This window comes from Macaca fascicularis, chromosome 12 (genome assembly GCF_037993035.2).
Source record: "Macaca fascicularis isolate 582-1 chromosome 12, T2T-MFA8v1.1".
Lineage (NCBI taxonomy): Eukaryota > Metazoa > Chordata > Mammalia > Primates > Cercopithecidae > Macaca > Macaca fascicularis.
In genome coordinates, this window is record NC_088386.1 from 23,096,339 (window position 1) to 23,116,809 (window position 20,471).

The following is a 20,471-nucleotide window of genomic DNA, read 5'->3' on the forward strand; positions in this document are numbered from 1 at the left end:
AGCACAGCATCTGGCAGGTAGTTAGTATAAACATTTCTGGAATTTATGAATGAACTAAACCTATGTGTAGAGGAGTGATAGGTTTGCCAAGGATTGGATATGAAGATCAAGGGAAGCTGATGTTTATCTTTTGCTTCAAGAAAAACATTTAATCTCCCATGATAAATTTTGTTAAAGAGGACTGTCATGAAAAGTAGTGAACATGTCGTACATATGACCTGCTCTTTTTAGCTCATAAATACTGTTTTTGCTCCAGAACCTAATTCTACATTGCTAGCAGTGATTTTGGAAATGTCAACTTGTATCACTTGTATTTTTCAACTTGCCTAGTAGCCATAGCACCACATGGATTGATTGGACCAATGAATCAATGGAAGTTATAGACAAATATGGACAATAATATTCAGTATCACCTGCTTCAGGTGATAACCTAAGTCATGAGGTTATGGTAAAGTTCTGTAAGCTTTATAAAGGTGTTATGCAGACATGAGAACTCCTTTTATCTGAGAAGAATTGAAGCCTAGAAAATGTTTATTTTTATGACCTAAATTTTCAACTGCTTAAGAAAAGATGCACGGAAGATTAGAATAAATGTAAAAATAAAAATAAGCATGGCTTAGATGTAGGAGTAACCCTACATAAAATGCAGCAAACTATTATTCTTTATAGTGATGAAAAATTTTAGCATGTCTGAAGCCCAATCTCCCTTCCACAAAGCTTTTCATCTTTGAACCACCATGACACGAAAATTCACTGGACATGAATGTAACTTGTTTGTTTTTTAGCAAAGAGGTGTTAGAATTGAGACTAATACCTATTCCATGAATTATCATCATATTTTAAAGGGCTATTCGGACAGAAAAAGTTGAGTTATATGTTCAAATCAGCGTCTATTTCTTCTTGCATCATCATTATTACTTTAAATAACAGTTTTATGAAGGTTTCTGAGCACATCAGCTTACTCAAATGTTAAAGATGATTAAGAAAAAAATCACAGGAACAGAAGTGTGTAGTTTAAAACATAATTCATAAAGCTAATATGCATTTGTTATAAAATGTACATAAGTGAGACTGAAATATTATTATTACAGTAAATCATCTCCAGTTTTGCTGTGGTTTACCAGCACAGAAAAATCAATTATACAGATGTTTTCCCTAACATACACATACAAATATAAAGACATTGCTAATTACTGTCTGTACTGTTAATGAGGCTGGAGACTTAACAACCTAGTTTTAATTCTTACTGTATGTCTCCAAATAATCCTGTTAAACATGAGCATCCTGAATTGACTTTAGTGAAATTAATTACAATTCTTGAGGTTAATGAGATTAATTGAGCTAAGAAAATAATACCTAGTGTCCGGTGAAACACCAGGGAGGTTATCAGCAATTTAAAGTATCCTTTGCTATGCCTCCAGAAATATACTTTTGTTCTTTTTCACATGAAAGTCATTGCAGTGGGAAAAGATCCCCTGTCATATGTGAAATCTTTGGGATGGGGATAGAGAAATGGAAAGGAAGAAGAAAATACCCTGGACAAAAGTAGCCTTCAGAAAAGAGAAGGAAGCATGACTCCATGGAACATGTGGATCAAAATAATGTTATATCTAAGCCCACTGCACTGAGAGGCATAGAGTTTCTCGCAAGTTCTTGTGTCCCTGGGTTAGTGTTTTGGTTTCCATGTAATTGTACAGGTGAGACTGTTACCATTGTACGAGTAATAGAACTGATCGTATCAGAAAATGAGAGCTACCTGGGCACAACTGAATCAGAGTGAGAGCTTGTTGGGATCTTCCTGAAGTTGTGTTTGGTTTTGTTTTACTATTCAATGCTTTTCTTTCCCCAGTGGCAGTGTACAAAAAAGAATGATAATAAAGATTGAAAACACATGACTCAAAGCCTTTCAAAGTTCCTGATAAGGTGCTTTCTGCCTTTAATGTGAAAACAACTGGCATTTTGTGAGATATAGCAATAAATCGCTCCATTTAAACATTTAATGTTTAAAAGCTTGGCAGGTTTCCCCATCTAGCTGAGTGAGATGAATACATCAGTTCCTGGGTCAGATGACTAATCCTGGAGGCATAGCTAAAAAACAGCAGGTCTTTGTAGCTCAATGTGATGTATTTCAGCACAGTGCTTATAAGAAGCTGAAGCTGGCCAGGCGCGGTGGCTCACACTTGTAATCCCAGCACTTTGGGAGGCCGAGGCAGGTGGATCACCTGAGGTCAGGAGCCTGAGACCAGCCTGGCCAACATGGTGAAACCCCATCTCTACTAAAAATACAAAAATTAGCTGGGTGTGGTGGCACATGCCTGTAATCCCAGCTACCTGGGAGGCTGAGGCAGGAGAATCGCTTGAACCTGGGAGGTGGAGCTTGCAGTGAGCTGATATGGCACGCCATTGCACTCCGGCCTGGGCAACAAGAGAGAAACTCTGTCTTAAAAATAAATAAATAAATAAAACTGAAGCCTACAATGAGGCCAAGAGACAAGAGTTATAGAACATTCCAGTGCAAGTGCAGGAAAATGTATTCATCGAAATGGAATTCATTCCCTTTTATGGAGAGCATTGCTAATCCAAAATCAGAGTATTACATGAAAACGGGAAGTTAAATTTTGACAAAAGGCAAGGGGCCATATATGCTTACTAACTAAAAAGTGAATCCGTCTGTTTCTCTGGGTTTCAAGGCTTCAGTTTTGTTGAGGAAATAGCTGGAGAAATAAGCCTAATATTCCCCAGGGATTTATTTGTCTTCAGGCTTCAATAGCACAGAATACTATTCAATCATTCACTTACTGTTACTAAACATTTACACTGAGCTAAATATGGGATAATATGGGATTTTTAAGACATGATATAAAATGTAATTCTACCATCAAGGCACTCAAAATTAGTGTATGTACAGCATGTGCATGTATGTACACACACAGCATCAGCAGCCCAAAAGTTATCAAAAGTCAGTGACAATCAAAAGTCAGCCCAAAAGTTTTCTCTGTCAGTGACAATACAGTGATACAGAAAACCAACTTTACTGTTTTAAGAAATTGGGGTGCACCTAGGTTGCTAATAGCCAAAGACTATTTTTGAGTACTATGAGAAAATTTATGGAAATTGGAAATGTGACGATGCATGAAAGGATAGACAATGTATAGATATATAGGAAGAGAAAGTTGAATCCCTGAGGAAAAGGTAAACCTCATTGGCAGGGGAAGTGACAAAAAGACAATTTCAGTTGCAAGAAAATATTTGGCCCTTATCAAACCAAAAATAACTTTCATTTCCAGGAAAGCCCACAGTTCATGTCTTCTGTAGTAGCACTGTAACCTAAGCTTGACCTTTGCTCTTGAGGGAATGATACTCTTTCTTTTGGACTTGAGAGAGAAAGGGCCATATCACGGAGAGTTCAAGTATTACTCAGTGAGTGTTTATGGTGAGTGACACCAATAAAGGATCAATAAAATGGACAATATCAGTTCCCTAAAAGAAATTAACTCTTACTCCTAATTGAAGCGGGTAAAGTTCCTGAGATAATTAGCAAGTCTCTATAGAAAGTTTGAAGTGTTGCACCACAAAAATTTCCAGGCTGTTTTATGAATGTTTGAGGGTTGGGTGGGTCCATGTGGGAACCCTTGTGATTCCTGGGCACAGGAAGTCGGCATTGCTCAAGTTGTGTTTTCATTCCCAGCTATCTACCAGGAGAGGTTGAAGAGGAGTTAGAATAAATGGCAGTTCAATTCATTTTTAGAAGACCTTAAAAAATTAATAAGAGACTTAGGAATGATTTTAGTGTTTTCTTATCTTGACTAAAGTATGATATAAATTTTCCTTACCAGAGTAGCTTGTTTAAATAACACTATATCCTGATAATGACAGTCATCTTTCTTTCTCTTGTTATGCTCATTGAATCAATCTATTTGATGGATGACTTGTGTGTGTATGTATGTCTTAAAGATAGTTAATAATAATGCCACTAATAAGAATGAATTTATGAGCCTTTTTTTCTGAGTATATATCTTTTAATTTTAGTTAATTTTTATCAAAGTATTACATGTTTTATTGTGTAAGTAAAATAATAGAGGGACTGATGGTGGAAAGCAGTAGGTTCTTAACCACCTCCTCCTCTACTTCGTATCCTACCTCCTTAACACAATCACTTTTAAATAATTATAGATCCACAGCGACTTGCAAAAATTGTACAGAGAGATCCTATGTACCCTTCACTCAGCTTCCCCCAGCTATAACATCTTACATAACCATAGTACATTATCAAAGCCAGAAAATGTATTTATATAGCACCACCACTTTTTAACAGTTGCTGAATTTTTTTTCTGTCTCTCTCTGAATTTTGATCGGGAAAACAGACACATAGTTCACCAATTGTAACTATAAAAAGGTGAACAGTTGGAAGCCTTATGCCACCCCGGCTCTCATTCACCCACTTCCCTCCTCCTTCCCTGTCACCAACAACCACTTTATTCATTCCTCATCTACCTCCCCTATATCTTTATGTGGATACAAGCAAATTCAAGTGTATATCTCTGGCCCTTCTCCCTTTCTGGTGTTTACCTCCTAACTCTAAATTATATATTTTTCAGCTCTGCATTTATCAATTTAAAATTGTCATTCCGTGGTTTGCTCCCATGAAAGTAATCAACTTCAGCTCATTTTCACTAGTTCCTCTCCTGACTCCTCCCAGAATGTTGGCATTCTGTTGGTTGATTACATTAGTACTTTTGATCAAGTTCCTTAGAACCTTTGTCAATGTCAGTTTGGGCTGCTATAAAAAAAAAAATACCATAGACTGGGAGGCTGAAACAATAAACACGTTTATTTCTGACAGTTTTGGAGGCTGAAAGTCCGAGACCAGTGTCACCTCATGGTTGAATTCCAGGGAAAGCCCTCTTCCTGGTTTGCAGGCGGCCACTTGCTTGTACCTTCACATGGTGGAGAACACAGAGAGGAAGCCAGCTTGGTGTCTCTTTTTATAAGGGACACTAATGCCATTCATGAGAGCTCTAACCTCATGATCTAATTATCTCCCAAAGGCTTCACCACCTGATGTTTTTACTTTGGGGGTTAGGTTTCAACATACAGATTTTGGGAGGGACACAAACATTTTGTTCATAATGATTTTGTTTCTTATTTCATTTCTGTTTAGATCAACTCTCTGAACACCTGCTTTGTTGGAGGAGGACATCCAGTGTTCATCCTCTCTCCTCTTTCTAGCTGTCATCCTGTACTCTCTGTGACCAGAATGATGTTTTGGAACATGTTATCCCAAAACAAAATTTATTCTTCTGTGTTTTGCCTATGCATTGTTTCTAAAATGTTAACACTATGAAAATGCTTTCAGATTTATAATTATGTAAGTTGGTGAGGTCTGATGTCAGTCAGATTCCTCTCCCTTCTTAGATGACCCATTTTTCTTCCTTGTTGCCCTTATGACCCATTTTTCTTCCTTTTTGCCCTAACAGTTATTAGTTTCTGTTCTGCCCTCCCTCCCTACCTCCCTCCCTGCTTCTATCACTCTCTCTCTTTCTTTTATAGAGATAGGGTCTTTATTGGCCAGGCTCTGGAGTGCAGGGGTGTGATCATAGTTCACTGCAGCCTTGAACTCTCCTGGGCTTCAGTGATCCTCTGGTCTCAGCCTCCAAAGTAGCTAGGACTACAGGCATGTATCCCCATGCTCGGCTAATATTTTTTATATTTTTTGTAGACACAGGGTCTGGCTCTGTTGCCCAGGCTAGTGTTGAACTTCTGGCCTCAAGCAATACTCCTGCCTCAGCCTCCCAAAGCATTGGGATTACTAGTTTCTCCTCTTAACGCTTTCTTTGTGTTTGAAATTTGGACAGTCCCTGTATTTGCATGTTGGTCATTTTGTATACACTTCCTGGGTTTTTCACTCTGAATTATCCCTTTTTCAATTCTGTAGTAGTTTAGTCCATTATTTTCTCATCAATTTTATCTTTTCCATTTTCCTGTGTTCTCTCTTACTGGAAGTCTATTAATTATCTGTTTAAACTTGCCAGACTGGTGTTTATTCAATCATAATTTTTTCAGGTGCTTTGTCTCCATGAAGCTTTGGGTCCATTACTTATCATTTCAACACCTCAGCTTATGATATGAAAATGAAGATTATAATGCTTGTCCTTGCTGTTAAGAGTAACTGAAAGAATGTAGGCAGACTACTTAACCCGGCACTGGCTATCTGATACAGAGCTCACACTATTAAACTTTATACACACTGCATCTCTGTTCTTTATATGAAACTTATGGGAAACAATTTAAAAACCAAATGTATAGTGTAAAGTGCTTTCCTGTTTTTCTTCTTGGTGTAACACTGTTGTAGAATATAATACATGTGATTTTTAGCCATCTCTACTGTAAAAACAAGCAAGCAAACCAACAAAAACTTGCTTGCTATTTGCTGAGACTTTAGTTTTCCAAATAATTATGAATCCATTAACTATTTATATTACTTTCTTCCCAAGTCTGAGGATTAAATTAATTATCAGCAAAATAATAAAATCAAGATCTTTTTTCTTGTTAATGCTGGCTAGTGTATTTGTTATTAACAGGTTGTCATATTTTGCTTCTTCCAACTTTTCAGTCTATGTGTTCTGTGGAAATACCTGTTAATTGGCTGAGTGTGGTGGCTCACGCCTGTAATCCCAGCACTTTGGGAGGCTGAGGAGGGCAGATCACAAGGTTGAGAGATCGAGATCATCCTGGTTAACATGGTGAAACTCTCTACTAAAAATACAAAAACTAGCCAAGCGTGGTGGCGTGCCTGTAATCCCAACTACTTAGGAGGCTGAGGCACGAGAGTCACTTGAACTTGGAAGGTGGAGGTTGCAGTGAGTCGAGATTGTGCCGCTGTACTCTAGCCTGAGGGACAGAGTGAGACTCCATCTCGAAAGAAAGAAAGAGAGAGAGAGAGAGAGAGAGAGAGAGAGAAGAAAAGAAAGGAAAGAAAGGGAAAGAAATACCTGTTAATCATTTAAGTAGTCTAGAATTCTGTTAACGATCAAAGTTTCCTAGTATTTTTTAGTGACCATCAAAGATTTTTGTTTCCTGATATATTTTTATATTTCTTTTATAATCCTTTTTTTGTAGAATATTGCTAATTTGATATATAACCCTGAATAAAACGTATAAAACAATATTTCAATTTTTTCCTTCTGAAAAAGATAAAATTAGTTGATGCTGATGGTGAGACACTTTCTCAGCACTCGTCTTTCATTGGTTTCAGAGGTTATTTTTAAACTCGTGTAGTGAAGAGTTATTTTGGTCTCTAGGTCAAGAGAGCTGAGGTCTGCTTCAGGCTCTGCCTCCAGCTTTGGCAAGTAGCTCCACCTTGCCGAAGTGCTCTTTGGCAAGAGCGCTTGGAAAAGTAGCTCCACCTTCAGGCATCTTTCTTCCCTCATCTGTTAAAGGAACATCAGGGCCTTAATATTTTCAGTTCTAAAATTCTGTAGTTCTGTGTTCAACCACTTAGTCTCTCAAAGAGGCATTGACACGGTCTCTTCACATTGACAGATGTCCAGATTCTACTCGACCTGAAACCGTGCGCCCCTGTTTTCTCCCATGCAAAAAAGACTGTATTGTGACTGCTTTCAGTGAGTGGACACCCTGTCCAAGGATGTGCCAAGCAGGTAGGTGGATGCTGCGTTCTTAGTCCTTTCTTCCCTAACCTGATTATTTCTCCACAGCTAAGAAAGTGAGAGGTTGTGGAATGCAAGCACCTTTTTTTTTCTCTCTCATTTGCCTGTTATCCTGGAAACAAGTTTGGTAAAGTTTGTAAATGAAATCTTGTATTTCCAGATCTACCAGAGCCTGGAAGAGAAAACATATTCTGTTATTTTATGTCATAATTCCACCTGTATGTATTGCAGAATTATTCATCTTCTGCTAACCCCATTGTGGCATTTTGAACAGTCATTCCCATGTGATTCCTTATAAAGCATCATCACTATCACAGTTTCTATGTGGCTCTTGTGTGTCTGGACCCCAGTTCCAGGTATCCTCATTAGAATATAGGGCTTGAATACAGTGCTTACATCACTGATAAATATGAGTACATGAGTACAAGAGCAGATACATTATGAAGTGTTCAACAAGTACAGAAATTGGCAATATATGATTTATATTTCTTTATTCTTAATGGTGATACTTTATACATCTGGGTATATTTGAAGGGGTTTAATCCAGGATACTTAATAGTGAAGTCCTAGATGAACACATAGGAGTATATGCTAAAGTGACCCCCTCTCTTAGAACAGATCTTTTCCCCAAAGCTTATTGCAGCTCCCTGATGGGCTAGTTCATGTGAAGATATAATTAATCCTCATCCCAAAACTCCATTTTGGCCTAAGATCTAGAGTTAATAACTTGGTCCCTCTCTCCTAGTCTCAGACACTAGCCTTGGTCCTTTGGATCTTACCATTGCACGGTTACAAAAGGCAAATCCAAGAAAAAGAGAGACAGAAAGAATATTACCTCTAACGCCCGGAGTTCAGTGAGTCTCATCCACTGGTCCCTGGGCTTCTCTGGGCAGCCATGTCCTCTCAAGCAGGTCATGGCTCTCTTGCTGCACCAGCTGCCTGGAAGAAGAAAGAAGAAAGTATGCAGTTCTGCAGAGAGAACCTGTCAGAGGTTTACTTTCCTTGGATAATTCCAGCTGTGTGCATCTAAGATCCTTCACATGCTCTTTGACTCACATATCTATGGCAGCACTTCATGAGAGTGACATGAAAATAAGGCCAATATTGACATAGATCTGATGGTCTTTCAAACACCTCTCAGTGATTGAAAACGGAGCTGAGGCACCTGTTGAAAATTATCATCTTTGTATTGCAATGGTGGAGTACCAGCATGAAGTTTTATAACTATGGCATTTCATCTTCTTGATGATCATTTGTCACAGAATTAATATAGTAGCATACAATGAGATTTGCTTACGGATAGAATTGGAAATAAAAACATTGAATAAGAAAGTGCTTTGAAAATACAGTGCTTTATTTAATCTTTTGACAGGTGGAAACAACAATCTCTTCTAGAAACTCTCCAAAACTTGTTTTTTTCTGAGTGAAGATCCAAAGTAAATGAACTGGATGAACAGGGTTTTTTAAATAGCCAGGGTAATGTCATTTCAAAGCAGGCAAGGATAGAAAAGCTTCTGTCTCTATTCTGAACCATTTGAAAGACAGCATCTAGGAGGCTGACTTTGGGAATTTTAATGATAATGTACCTAAAGACATTTCAGGCTCTTAAAGATAAATACTGAAAAGATGCAAGGGAATAATATAATCTATGATGATGCAGTTTTGTTGATGTTTAGCTATTTATTTTAACTTCTTATTCATGAGAGTTTAGTACAATTCCTGTTAAATTTTTGTAAAAAGAGGCGGGATTTAAGAGAATACCCCACCAGCAGCCAGAAATTGGTGTTGGAGTTTCTGAAGTCTCTTGATACATAGGGAAGCAGATTAACTTTGTTGAGTCAGTGTGCCCTGGTGACCAGAGATTACTTTAGCCACTGCTAGTCCACCTATTCTACGTTCAAGAAAATTCTCTCTGCTACTAGAGAGTCTTTTCCCAGCATTGGGTAAAGGCAGCAGAATCACAGGCATGTGAAATAATTGTTCCTCAAGCAACTTTACATTTTACTCCAATTTCCAGAGATTCAATTAGTTGTTTAAATCATTGGCATTGTAATGAAAATAGTTTTAAGTCTCTGTGGTCCCTCCTTGCAGCCAACTTTTCAAGCCCAGATAATTCTTTTCACAGCTTGGCAGTCAGGGACCAACAGAGGCAAAGATTCAATTTTCAGATTTCTTCCAGCTTTCCATTTCAATCCTATTTACCCTAATTTTTAGGTTATAGCTTGGGACTAAGATATTATTAAGTAACCATGGGTTAATTAAAGGACACTATAAGAGGGGGAAAATTTTGGAGGAAATTGTATCTGTAAACCTATGGTTCTCAAACTTTATTGCATTTGAATCACCTGGAAGCGTTACTAATATGCAGATTTCTGGATCTATGACTAGAAATTCTGATTCAATAACTATGGGGTGGGTCCCAGAAATTTTCAGTTGTAAGAAGCTAGGGCCCCCTGAATAGTGACCCTCTTCCTCCTCCTCTCCCTCATTCTGATGAATGCCATAGATCCATGAACAAAACTTGCTTTAACTCTAGACATATGGCCCTTCTTTCAGCTTCTTGAATGTATCATGTTTTTCTCCCAGTTCAAGAGTCTGTACATTGGTGCATATGAGCATGGATGCTGGAGTCAGATAACTGTGGTTGCATTTTCATTTGCTCTGTGACAGATATATTACTTAATGTCTCTTTGCCTCAGTTTTCTAATTTGTAAAATGGAGGTTAATAATAATACCTGCCTATAAAGAAAGCACTTAGACCACCTCCTGACACCGAGTAGGTACTGGGCAAGTGTTTGTATAGTTGTATAGTTTGTACCTGCTGTGCATGAGACTGGCACTCCACTCTCTTCACTGCCCTTCCTTCTTAGGTCCTCAGCCTGTGTATCCACAGAGACCCGCCTTTTCCCTAGAATGCTGCTCTCATCTACCAGACTACCGTAGATCCCCCCACATCCTCCTCCATTAAGTAGATTATCCCACGTCGTCCTATTCATCCCCTTAACTTATCTTTTCTTGTTAGAGTTGCCCCTACTAGATTTTAAGTCCATGAATACGAGGACCACTTCTGTCATCTTCACAGCTGGATACTCTAAACCCAGCCTAGTATGGGGCATATAGTTGCCACTCAATGCATATATTTTGAATGTACAGATGTTCTGTAAAGAGATAGAAGAGTGTGGATTAAAATCTAGGCAGTGGATTTTGTGTCCTTGAGAGTGTCCTTCAACAGACTTTTTGGGAAATGGTGTCCTAAAACAGTACTTCTCAAACTTGAATGTACATACAAGTGCCCTGGGGATCTTATTAATTGCAGATTCTAATTCAATAGACCCAAATGGGGCCTGGAATTGTACATTTCTATAAGTTCCCAGGTGATACATATATGTTGGATATAAAGCTCTGGGTAGGGTTGGGTTCATTAGAAGTTTCTGGGCAAGGCAATGTCCAATCGAAATTGTAAAGTGAGAAGCATGGACTAGGGACAGACCAGCAAGTGGGGACAATATGGGAGGTGAAGGGGAGTGATTAAAAGTGGTTTAACTTAAACTGAGAGATCAGGAAAAGATCCAGGAGGATGGACCTGAGCAAGTGGAAACCTCAACTAATGAAGACAGAAGAACTCCTTTTTTTTGTTTTGTTTTGCAGCTGTGACTTCAGGTTGGGTCATCAAAGTTGAGAAGTGGTTATGTTTGCAGTCCTCAAAGTTGACTGCACAATGGAATCACCTGAAAATCTCTAAAATATACTGATACCTGGAATCTACTCTAATACATTCTGATTTAATAGGTTTGTGGTTGGCAGCCAGGGAATCACTGGATTATGTAAATCCCAAGCCACATTCATTCTAAACCTCTCAGAAGGCCAAGGTTGTTTAGGGGACTGAGTGCACCAGCAGTGATTTGTGACATAGCAGTGGATGAATTGCATCAGGTTTTATTTTGTCCTGGTTTGATTCAAGAGCTAAAACCTTAAAACATAAAGGTATTTTCAAGTCATGGACAATCTTAAGCCATGCTTATGATCTTCTTGCTCCGCCTCTTCTGAGTCTTTCCTTAAAAGATCAATGATAGTCTCATATTTTTCTAAGCAAACCAAAGGTCTATCTAGCTTTGGCCTGTTGTGGCCTAATTGTTGAATCCTTGTAATAAATTAACCAAATGATCAAGAACCATTTCCTTTGTACTTTTTTTTTTTCTGTTTTCTTCTATTCTTTTTTCAGCCTACAAAACAAATGCCTGCCTAAAGTATCCAATGTGGTCTAGTTAATAATAGCAACAGCTCGCTTACTGCAACATTTCTCAGCACTTAGTTTTGTCAATGGACTGATGTCTGAGCCTCACCCCAGCCCACCCTAGTCAGAATGTCTTTAGATTGAAAGGATATCTGCGATACTAAAATTCTCCATAGGTAACTTATAAGTGGTGAAGGATGAGAAACACTCATTTAATGCCTAATATTTTACAATATGTTTTTACATACATTTTGGCCTGTTATAGGAGATCACTGATAATTGTTTGCCGAGGTAGTGTTGGAATTAATTATGTTGGCCACGGCTGTCATCACCGTCATTCCTCATTTTTTCACTTTAAGATCACAAATCAATATTATCCTTTGTATGATTTATATCAGAGAATGTTTAAAGAGCCTCACTGCATATTTTCAACATTTAATTATATGAAGTTTCAAACATATGCATAAATGAATGCAATGTGAATACAAAGTATTAATGGTTAATACAATGTATTCCTGTCATGATGGCTACACAAAGCAATTGTCACCTCATGGACATTCTTATTTTATCTATACATTAATCCCCACTTCCACTCCCAAAAGGACTAGTTGAAATAATTGCCAGATATGTTTACCGCTTTATGGAAAGGGAGAATATGAAAGAGGTAAAGTTATTAGACTGAAGATAAATTATGGTATATTAAAAATAGAATATTCAACAGAATATTTCTAGAAACCATGGAGCTAATGATTAATTATTTGTCAGTCTCAAATAATTGGAGGCTGAAGGAACTCCTTTAACTTTCATCTCTAAGGAGTGAGCTGGAGAGCAGTGTCATGGTAACGGGAAAGCCAACAGCAGAGACTACTGCTGGGAGTTGGTAGGAAACCTCATTTGGTGGAATTCGTTTCCTCCTGTGTCAACCCTCCTGGAGTTACCTCTTGAGTTTTCAGTATCAAAAACAGACAGTGAGTTTTTTTAAAAAAACACGTAGGCATGTAGCATGGATTCTTGAGTTAGATTTCCTTGGTTCGAATCTCATCTCTGCCATACAAATTACTTTAAACTTGCTGTGTTTCAATTTCTTCCTTTCCAAAATAAGGTAATATTACCAGCTACTTCAAAGAGCTGTTATAAGGAGGACACATGGAACAGTGCCAGGTATATAGAAATTTATTATGATTTATTTTTATTTAATCTCAACCCCATTGAGTTTTTTTCAATCCAGAGATGTCTTGAGACTCACCCCAGCTCACCCCAGTCAGAATGTCTTCAGGTTTAAAGGAAATTTTCAGTATTAAAACTCTCCATAGGTGACTCTTACTCGTGGTGGAGGATGAGAAATACTCAGTGCTTAACATTTATTTATTATTATTATTATTATTATTATTAGATGATAATGATGATGATAAAAGTTCCTTAAGGTCAGAGAGCTTGTATTATGTTGAGTTCCTGCAGTTATTAAGTCCTCTACCTGCTGGTATTATGGCACCTGTTTCTCTGCCTGTATTGCTCTGGACAGACTATAAACTCACAGGGTAGGAGTCTTTCATTTCATTAATGAACTTCCAGTGCTTAGTACAGTGTCTGGCACATGGTGGGCATTTAGTAATTGTTGTTGAGTGAATGAATAAATAAACACATCTATTCCCCTGTCAGTTCTTTTATTTATTTATTTATTTATTTATTTACTATTTATATATATATTTTTGAGACGGAGTCTTGCTCTATCGCCCAGGCTGGAGTGTGGAGTTCAGTGGCTCAATCTCAGCTCACTGCAAGCTCCGCCTCCCGGGTTCACGCCATTCTCCTGCCTCTGCCTCCTGACAGTTGAGACTACAGGCGCCCGCCACCTCGCCCAGCTAAATTTTTGTATTTTGTAGTAGAGACGGGGTTTCACTGTGTTAGCCAGGATGGTCTCAATCTCCTGACCTTGTGATCCACCCGCCTGGCCTCCCAAAGTGCTGGAATTACAGGTGTGAGCCACCACGCCTAGCCCCCCAGTCAGTTCTAATGCTTAAAGATTTTGCTTTCTTTTAAAGGAAACTATGGCATTAACGGATTGTTCCACAGATACAGGCCAGTTACGGAATTTGTCAATCTGAATGTCAAAAATAACCTATTCTGGATTCCAGAATTTTGCCCACTCAAATACATACAAGCACTACCTTCCTCTTTACTTTCCCCTGTCAAGCAGATGTGGCCCTTCCTCTTCACAGAACCATCCACACCTTTGTTCACCCATTTGTTCCCAAATAATGGAGGATCTGCTGTGTTTGACTAATCAAAGCTTTGAGCCTGGAACACTGGCCCAAAAAATAATGTTCAAGGCCCTTTAACACCTTGCTCTTCCTTGAGATTGACATTACCTCAATCTTCTTTGCTTCTTCTGTAAATTTTAGATAATGTTATCTTTTCCAAATAGTTTTTTGAGAAATTAAACACAGTAAGATGTATAGCTCACAAATATGTCTCCGGACCCAGGCCTCATACATGAGTGCAGGTATCTTTGTCTTCACAGGTGCTGCTGGGTGTAACTTGCTTCCTTTAGTCTGTAACTTAAAGTCCATAGATCACTACATGGTCCCAGTGCTCAATAAATATTCCTGATAATTTAGTAGGAGGAATGACAAACACTTGGGCTTGTAGAGATTACAGTTTTCAATCACACTCCTGCCAAACTGAGGAGTTCTGCTGATAACATTCATAAAAAACACCTTTTCCTATCTCACAAGGAGAAAAAGTTCGTGGATACAATTCTCTCAATTAAATATTATTTTATTTTTTTCCTATTTTTTTAAATTATGGGATTTTCTGCCTGTTTTATTAAAACACAGCATAAGAAGTTATCAAATTTGGTTTAAAAAAAAACAACAACATTGCATTAGAGTCCGATGACCATATTGAGACAAGGAGGAACACTTACATTAGAATGAGAGCTGCTGCTCAGAGCTCAGCACTCTTAGTCTGGTGTAAACTCCTTCAGAGAAATGTTAATCCAGGTAATATCTGGGAGGGAAAGCATTGTCAGTCCAACCTCTTTCCTCTCAACCCATTATTCCATCTTCCCTCTGGACTAGAGATTGATGTATGCTTAGAAGGACCTGAAATCTACAGTATAATCTACTGGATTTTCCCTTACCTCCTACAGTGGCCCCAGGAGGTAAGTCTAATCATACATGACTAACAGGTGAGAATCTCCAGGCTCAGAAAGATCAAGTAACTGCTCCGAGGTTACCTGGTACGTTAGAATCAGAGCATGGTGGAAATCCAGGCTTCTCTGGCTCTAGGGCTTGTCTGTTTTTATCCCATGACGATGAGCTACTTGCTACATCCATAGGTACAGATAATCTTGCTTGTCTATTAGCAAATCAAGAATTTGAAGCCTAGTACCTCTAGTGCAGGCTTTGCACTAAAGATGTTATAGATCACACATTAATTTGACATGTGCTATCTCATAAATTGTCAGGACAGTTTAATGGTAAGGGAAGAGCTGTTTTATTAGTCCAGCTTCACAGATGAGGCAACACACACCTCAAGGGAAGTTGCCATATGGCCTCAAAGGAGCAAAGACCAAGTTTAAAAACCCAGTGTTTAAACTTGCTATATTGTCTGTCCTGGTGCCCCTGTTCAGCTACAGAAAGGCGAACTAGACAAGTTTAATTCTAGCCACCAAAAGGCTATAACTTCAGCATAGTTGTGCTTTATTTCACTGCATCTTCCTATTAAATTTATAATAGCTATAATTTATATACATTACTCTATTTGATTATTTCTATTTTAAATTTTTTTTTAATTTGACAAATAATAACTATATATAAGTATGGGGGTACAATGTGTTGTTTTGATACAGGTATACACGATGGAATGATCAAATCAAGCTAATTAATATATCCATCACCTCACCTGCCCAGAGTTAATAATAAAGTATATTTCAAAATTACCACCAGGGTAGGCTTTAAATGTTCTCACTATTCCATTTAATTCTTACCTCAACCTTATATTGAAAGAATTATTACTCCATTTTATGCACTCGATCTTAGTCAAAAGGGCCGAGAAGCGATATTACTCCATTTTATGTAAAAGAAAACAGGGCTTAAAGATAGAGCCCAAGGTTGCAAAACTAACATTAATAAATACCAAAACCACATGGAATCCTAAGCTCTTAACCATTAGCAACAAATATTTGCTGAATGATCACTGCATTTCAGGCTCTGTGCTAGGCGCTGGTGTATATGGATAAAGTAATGAATTAAACATACAGAAATCTTTCCGTCATAGAGAATACCATCCAATGAGGGAAGATAGAGGAGTTGAACACAAAACTACCTAAATAAAGATGCAGTCACAAAATGTGCTATGAAGGTCAGGGCACTATGGAAGAAGGCAAGAAAAATCAGATTTCCCCTCTGCCTAGAATGTCTCCCTTCATCTCTACTGCTTGCCCAAATCTTACTATAGCCTAAACCCTAGCCTCCTCCACAGAATTTGTTCTGACCTTTCTGCTGGAAATAAACACGTCCCCCTCTTAAGTCCCATACTCTGTCTGAAATATTTGCAGTCTGACTATTGGTAAAGGTGTTTTGTGTCCCTCTGAAGGATTGTGAACTCCTTGAGGGCTGAAACCTTGCCCTTTTCAGTTTTCAGTCCCCAAGGTACCAAGAAATAACTTAAGACAGAACAGAACTTAGTAAATGCGTGTCAAATAAATAGTTGCTAGCAAGAACCAGTTTGCTTAAGCAAACCTAGCAAACTGCTGAACGAGAAGTTAGTCTACCTTCACAGCTCAATTTTCCTCATAAAAATTTGCATAGCTTAATGCAAGAACATATGTGATGACGCTGGCCACAGAATGTGTGAGACTTAGAGAATCAGATGTTTTCCTGGCAAATGTGGTTAAAAGGGAAAAACATTCTATCATTTTAATTTACTTTTTGTGTACTTATTTGTTCATTTGTCTGTCAGTCTGTCTATTATCTGTAATGAAGTTGTATGAATATATCTCAGGGAAGCAAACCCTATTGAATTGCTAATTTCTTTTCTTTCTTTCTTTTTTTTTTGAGACAGAGTCTCACTCTGTCGCCCAGGCTGGAGTGCAGTGGTGCAATCTCAGCTCACTGCGAGCTCCACCTACTGGTTTCATGCCATTCTCCTACTTCAGCCTCCGGAGTAGCTGGGACTACAAGCGCCTGACACCACGCCCTGCTAATTTTTTTGTATTTTTAGTAGAGACGGGGTGAATTGCTAATTTCTTAAAGTCATTTCCCACTGGTGCTTCAAAGTCAGTTAGTAGTTCAAAAACAGTAGTAGTTACTGTTTTCAACCATATGGTTATAGGAAATGCAATGCACTAATAGGGTTTCTTTCTTGATAAAAACCCAAGGCCATATATAAGGTGAAATGCAAAATTGTGGTCATGTGCAATCTTTTAGTGGCCTAAGTTTACCCATGGGTAAAACTTAAAATAATTGAACAGGTTTCTGAAAATGTGGTCCACAAACCTTCAGCTCAGATCTGTGTGGTATGCTTGCTAGAACCCTAAGAGATTCTGATTTTGAAGTTGGAACTAGGGCCTAAAAATCTGCATTTTAAAATTAACTTAGTGATTCTAAGACTCACTGAAGTTTGAAAACCACTGTATTCGAGAAGCATTCGATGTAACCATAGACCAACAGAATGTTTAAGAAATGTATGACTGGCACCTACTGTGTTGTTTTAATTGACTCTATTTTAGTTTTTAAGGAACAAAGGCCTTTAAGCTACATTAGGTAAAAGGGGGTTTGGCTGGGTGCGGTGGCTCACACCTGTAATCCAGCACTTTAGGAGGCCGAGGCAGGTGGATCACGAGGTCAAGAGTTCGAGACCATCTTGGCTAACACAGAGAAACCGCGTCTCTACTAAAAATACAAAAAATTAGCCAGACGGGGTAGCACGCACCTGTAGTCCCAGCTACTCCTGAGGCTGAGTCAGGAGAATTGCTTGAACTCAGGAGGCAGAGGTTGCAGTGAGCTGAAATCATGCCACTGCACTCCAGCCTGGGCGATAGAGCAAGACTCCATCTCACAAAAAAAAAAAAAAAAAAAAGTGGGGGGCTTGATGGGAATTTATAACAGATCTGGCAGATGTCCAGATGTAAGAAAAAAACCCTATGGGTGTGATGGAAACTATAAATGCTGGAATTACAGCTTAGATTGCAGCTGGAAGTAATGCTGGAAGTGTTGGAATTACAGGCATGAGCCACCATGCCTGGCCCTTTATTTATTTATTTATTTATTTATTTGTAGAGATGGGATCTCGCCGTGTTGCCCAGGCTTGTCTGGAACTCCTTTTGCTGTCCTTCCGCCTCAGCCTTCTGAAATGCTGGGATTACAGGTGTGAGCCACTGTGCCTGACCCCGGTTTGCCTAATAGTTTTGTGCCAGGTTCCCTCGATGACTCAGAAGCCTGTTGGAGCAGCCCCTGAGGCCAGAGACTCATGTGGAAGGGGAGGGGACAGTGATGCCCAAAGGCGGCAGGGACTGAGGGCTTGTGGTGGTCCGCAGGGAGACTGGCCTCTCCAACTGGCTCAAGCTCTGCTTTTCAGAAGGAATTCAGAACCTGGCTCGTGCCTGTCTTGTGCCTTCTACCAGTTACACTCTGGGTGCTAAAGTATTGGAAGAGGCTAGCATGTTTCCAATTGAAAAGGCTTGCTTTTTTTTTTTTTTTTTTTTTACTTCACAGCTTTGCTTTGGGAAAAGGGCTGTTGTGAATTAGGTAGAAATATAGAAAAGGAAAATGAAGCTCCGGAGAATAGAAATGCAGTAGAATAACACCTTCATGTGGAATAGAAACTGGCAGAATGAGGTACTCACTCTGAGTATGATCTGAGTCTGATATTACTCACTCTGAGTGTGATCTGAGCGATGTTTTACTTCAAACAAGCAAAATATGCAGTCTGGTGTACTTGCATTCTTACCGAAATGCCTTGGCTACGATTCCTATCAGTGGTCTATGATAAACAGTGCTGTCTTGGTTGTCTTATAAAATAAACCAAAGTACCAAGGAAAACAAAATAAATTTAAAAAGCAGAAAAATAAGCAAATGTAGGTTTGGTGTGTGGAGTTCTGTTCTTTACACCTGAAATACAATACTATGCTGTCTTAGTTTATATCTAATAGTGACTTTAAAGCGCTATTAATTTCCTTCATGGAACAGCCAAGTTATGTTACCATAAATAAATCCTATGGCACATGGATATTTAAAATGATTTATTGTTAGCATTGATGGCAAAAATCTGTGTTTCCTTCAATGTGAGTGTTCTTTCTTTGCAAAATGCTTTTTCTTCTGGCTGGTTTCATTCTCATATCTGTAGAATTCTCCACAGATGATATAATATGATTCTTGTTTGTCTATAGAGGTAAATGAGTTGTTTTACGGAAACCAAGGTACCTATTCTAATTAGAAGTATATTTTTGGTCTTTTGATGTACTTCCTGTGAAGAAATTGAATAAATTAGCTTTGATTTACCTGGGGTGTTTCCTTCAGTTTATTAAATAATCTTCTACAATTAAAAAGAATAAATTAGTTATTTTTTGCTTCCTTGGCTTTGGTCCCATTTCAATATGATTTCTAAATTAGAGTGTTGTTTCCGGAGGTATTTGACTCACTGGGTTAGCTAATATGATGGTAGATTTATAAAGTGTTTAATTTATGTTACTGTAGCAAAGCCTAGAATTAGAGGTGGAGTTAAACATTAGGATCTTAATATGTCAATTTGAAACTTCAGGTTTTATAAAAACATCAAATAATTTATGTATGATTAAAAATCAAGAAACTATTAAATTTTATGCTTAAATGAAATAGATTGCTCATGGTTTAGACAAACAACTTTTAAGTGTCCCCTAGTAGAAAAATCAGCCCTGGATAGTCTGTGAATCTCTTGAAATTGTTTTGAAATTAAGTTGCTACATATAGATGGTTCAGATAGAATATCTCTTGAATGTTATGTTTTCAATGATAAGAAATAAAATATCCAAAAATAAGCAAGCTAGGAATGATAGGCTGTCTGCCTTTTGAAATCTTTCCAAGTTAAATTTAATTTGCTGATATCTAAAATATGTTTGTCATATTGTATTTTCAGACCTTATGGATAACCGGAGTAGGAATACAGGTCACATGAATGTGGTGACAAGTTCTGTGGCAAGTGTGTTAATTTCTAACTTGAGCCAGCAATATCCTCTCTCATTGCTGAATGACCACAATGGTTTTGAGTGGATGTTTGATCATATTTAGTTTTGCACTGAATTATATTCTGTCTTAAGCTTCTGTCTTATTTGTTCGTGGGTACTGGGAAGAGCTTGACCTTTTTTGGAATCTAACAGACTTCTGGTGGACTCTTGCTGTTGTCAATTTTTCGCGGTGTTTTGAATTTTAGTTAACATCTCTGAAACTATATGCTGATATGTAACATAGATATAACATGTAATATCTGTAAGACAGCTTAATTTCATAGGGTTTTCTTATCCCATGCAAAGAGATTAGCTCAGCAACAATTGCTCAGCATGTGATAATTTTCTCCATTATGTATTTTTT

At 38.1% G+C, this 20,471-nt stretch overlaps 1 protein-coding gene across 3 annotated transcripts in view; it reads left to right on the top strand.

Annotated features, from left to right (window-relative positions):
• THSD7B (thrombospondin type 1 domain containing 7B) overlaps nt 1-20,471 on the top strand; it is a 907,474-nt gene that overhangs the window by 459,551 nt on the left and 427,452 nt on the right. For all 3 annotated transcript variants that reach the window (XM_065525431.1, XM_074008583.1, XM_074008582.1), the window contains one exon: nt 7,543-7,658. In XM_065525431.1, coding sequence (XP_065381503.1) covers nt 7,543-7,658 — 116 coding nt within the window. The remainder of the gene's footprint in view (nt 1-7,542; nt 7,659-20,471) is intronic.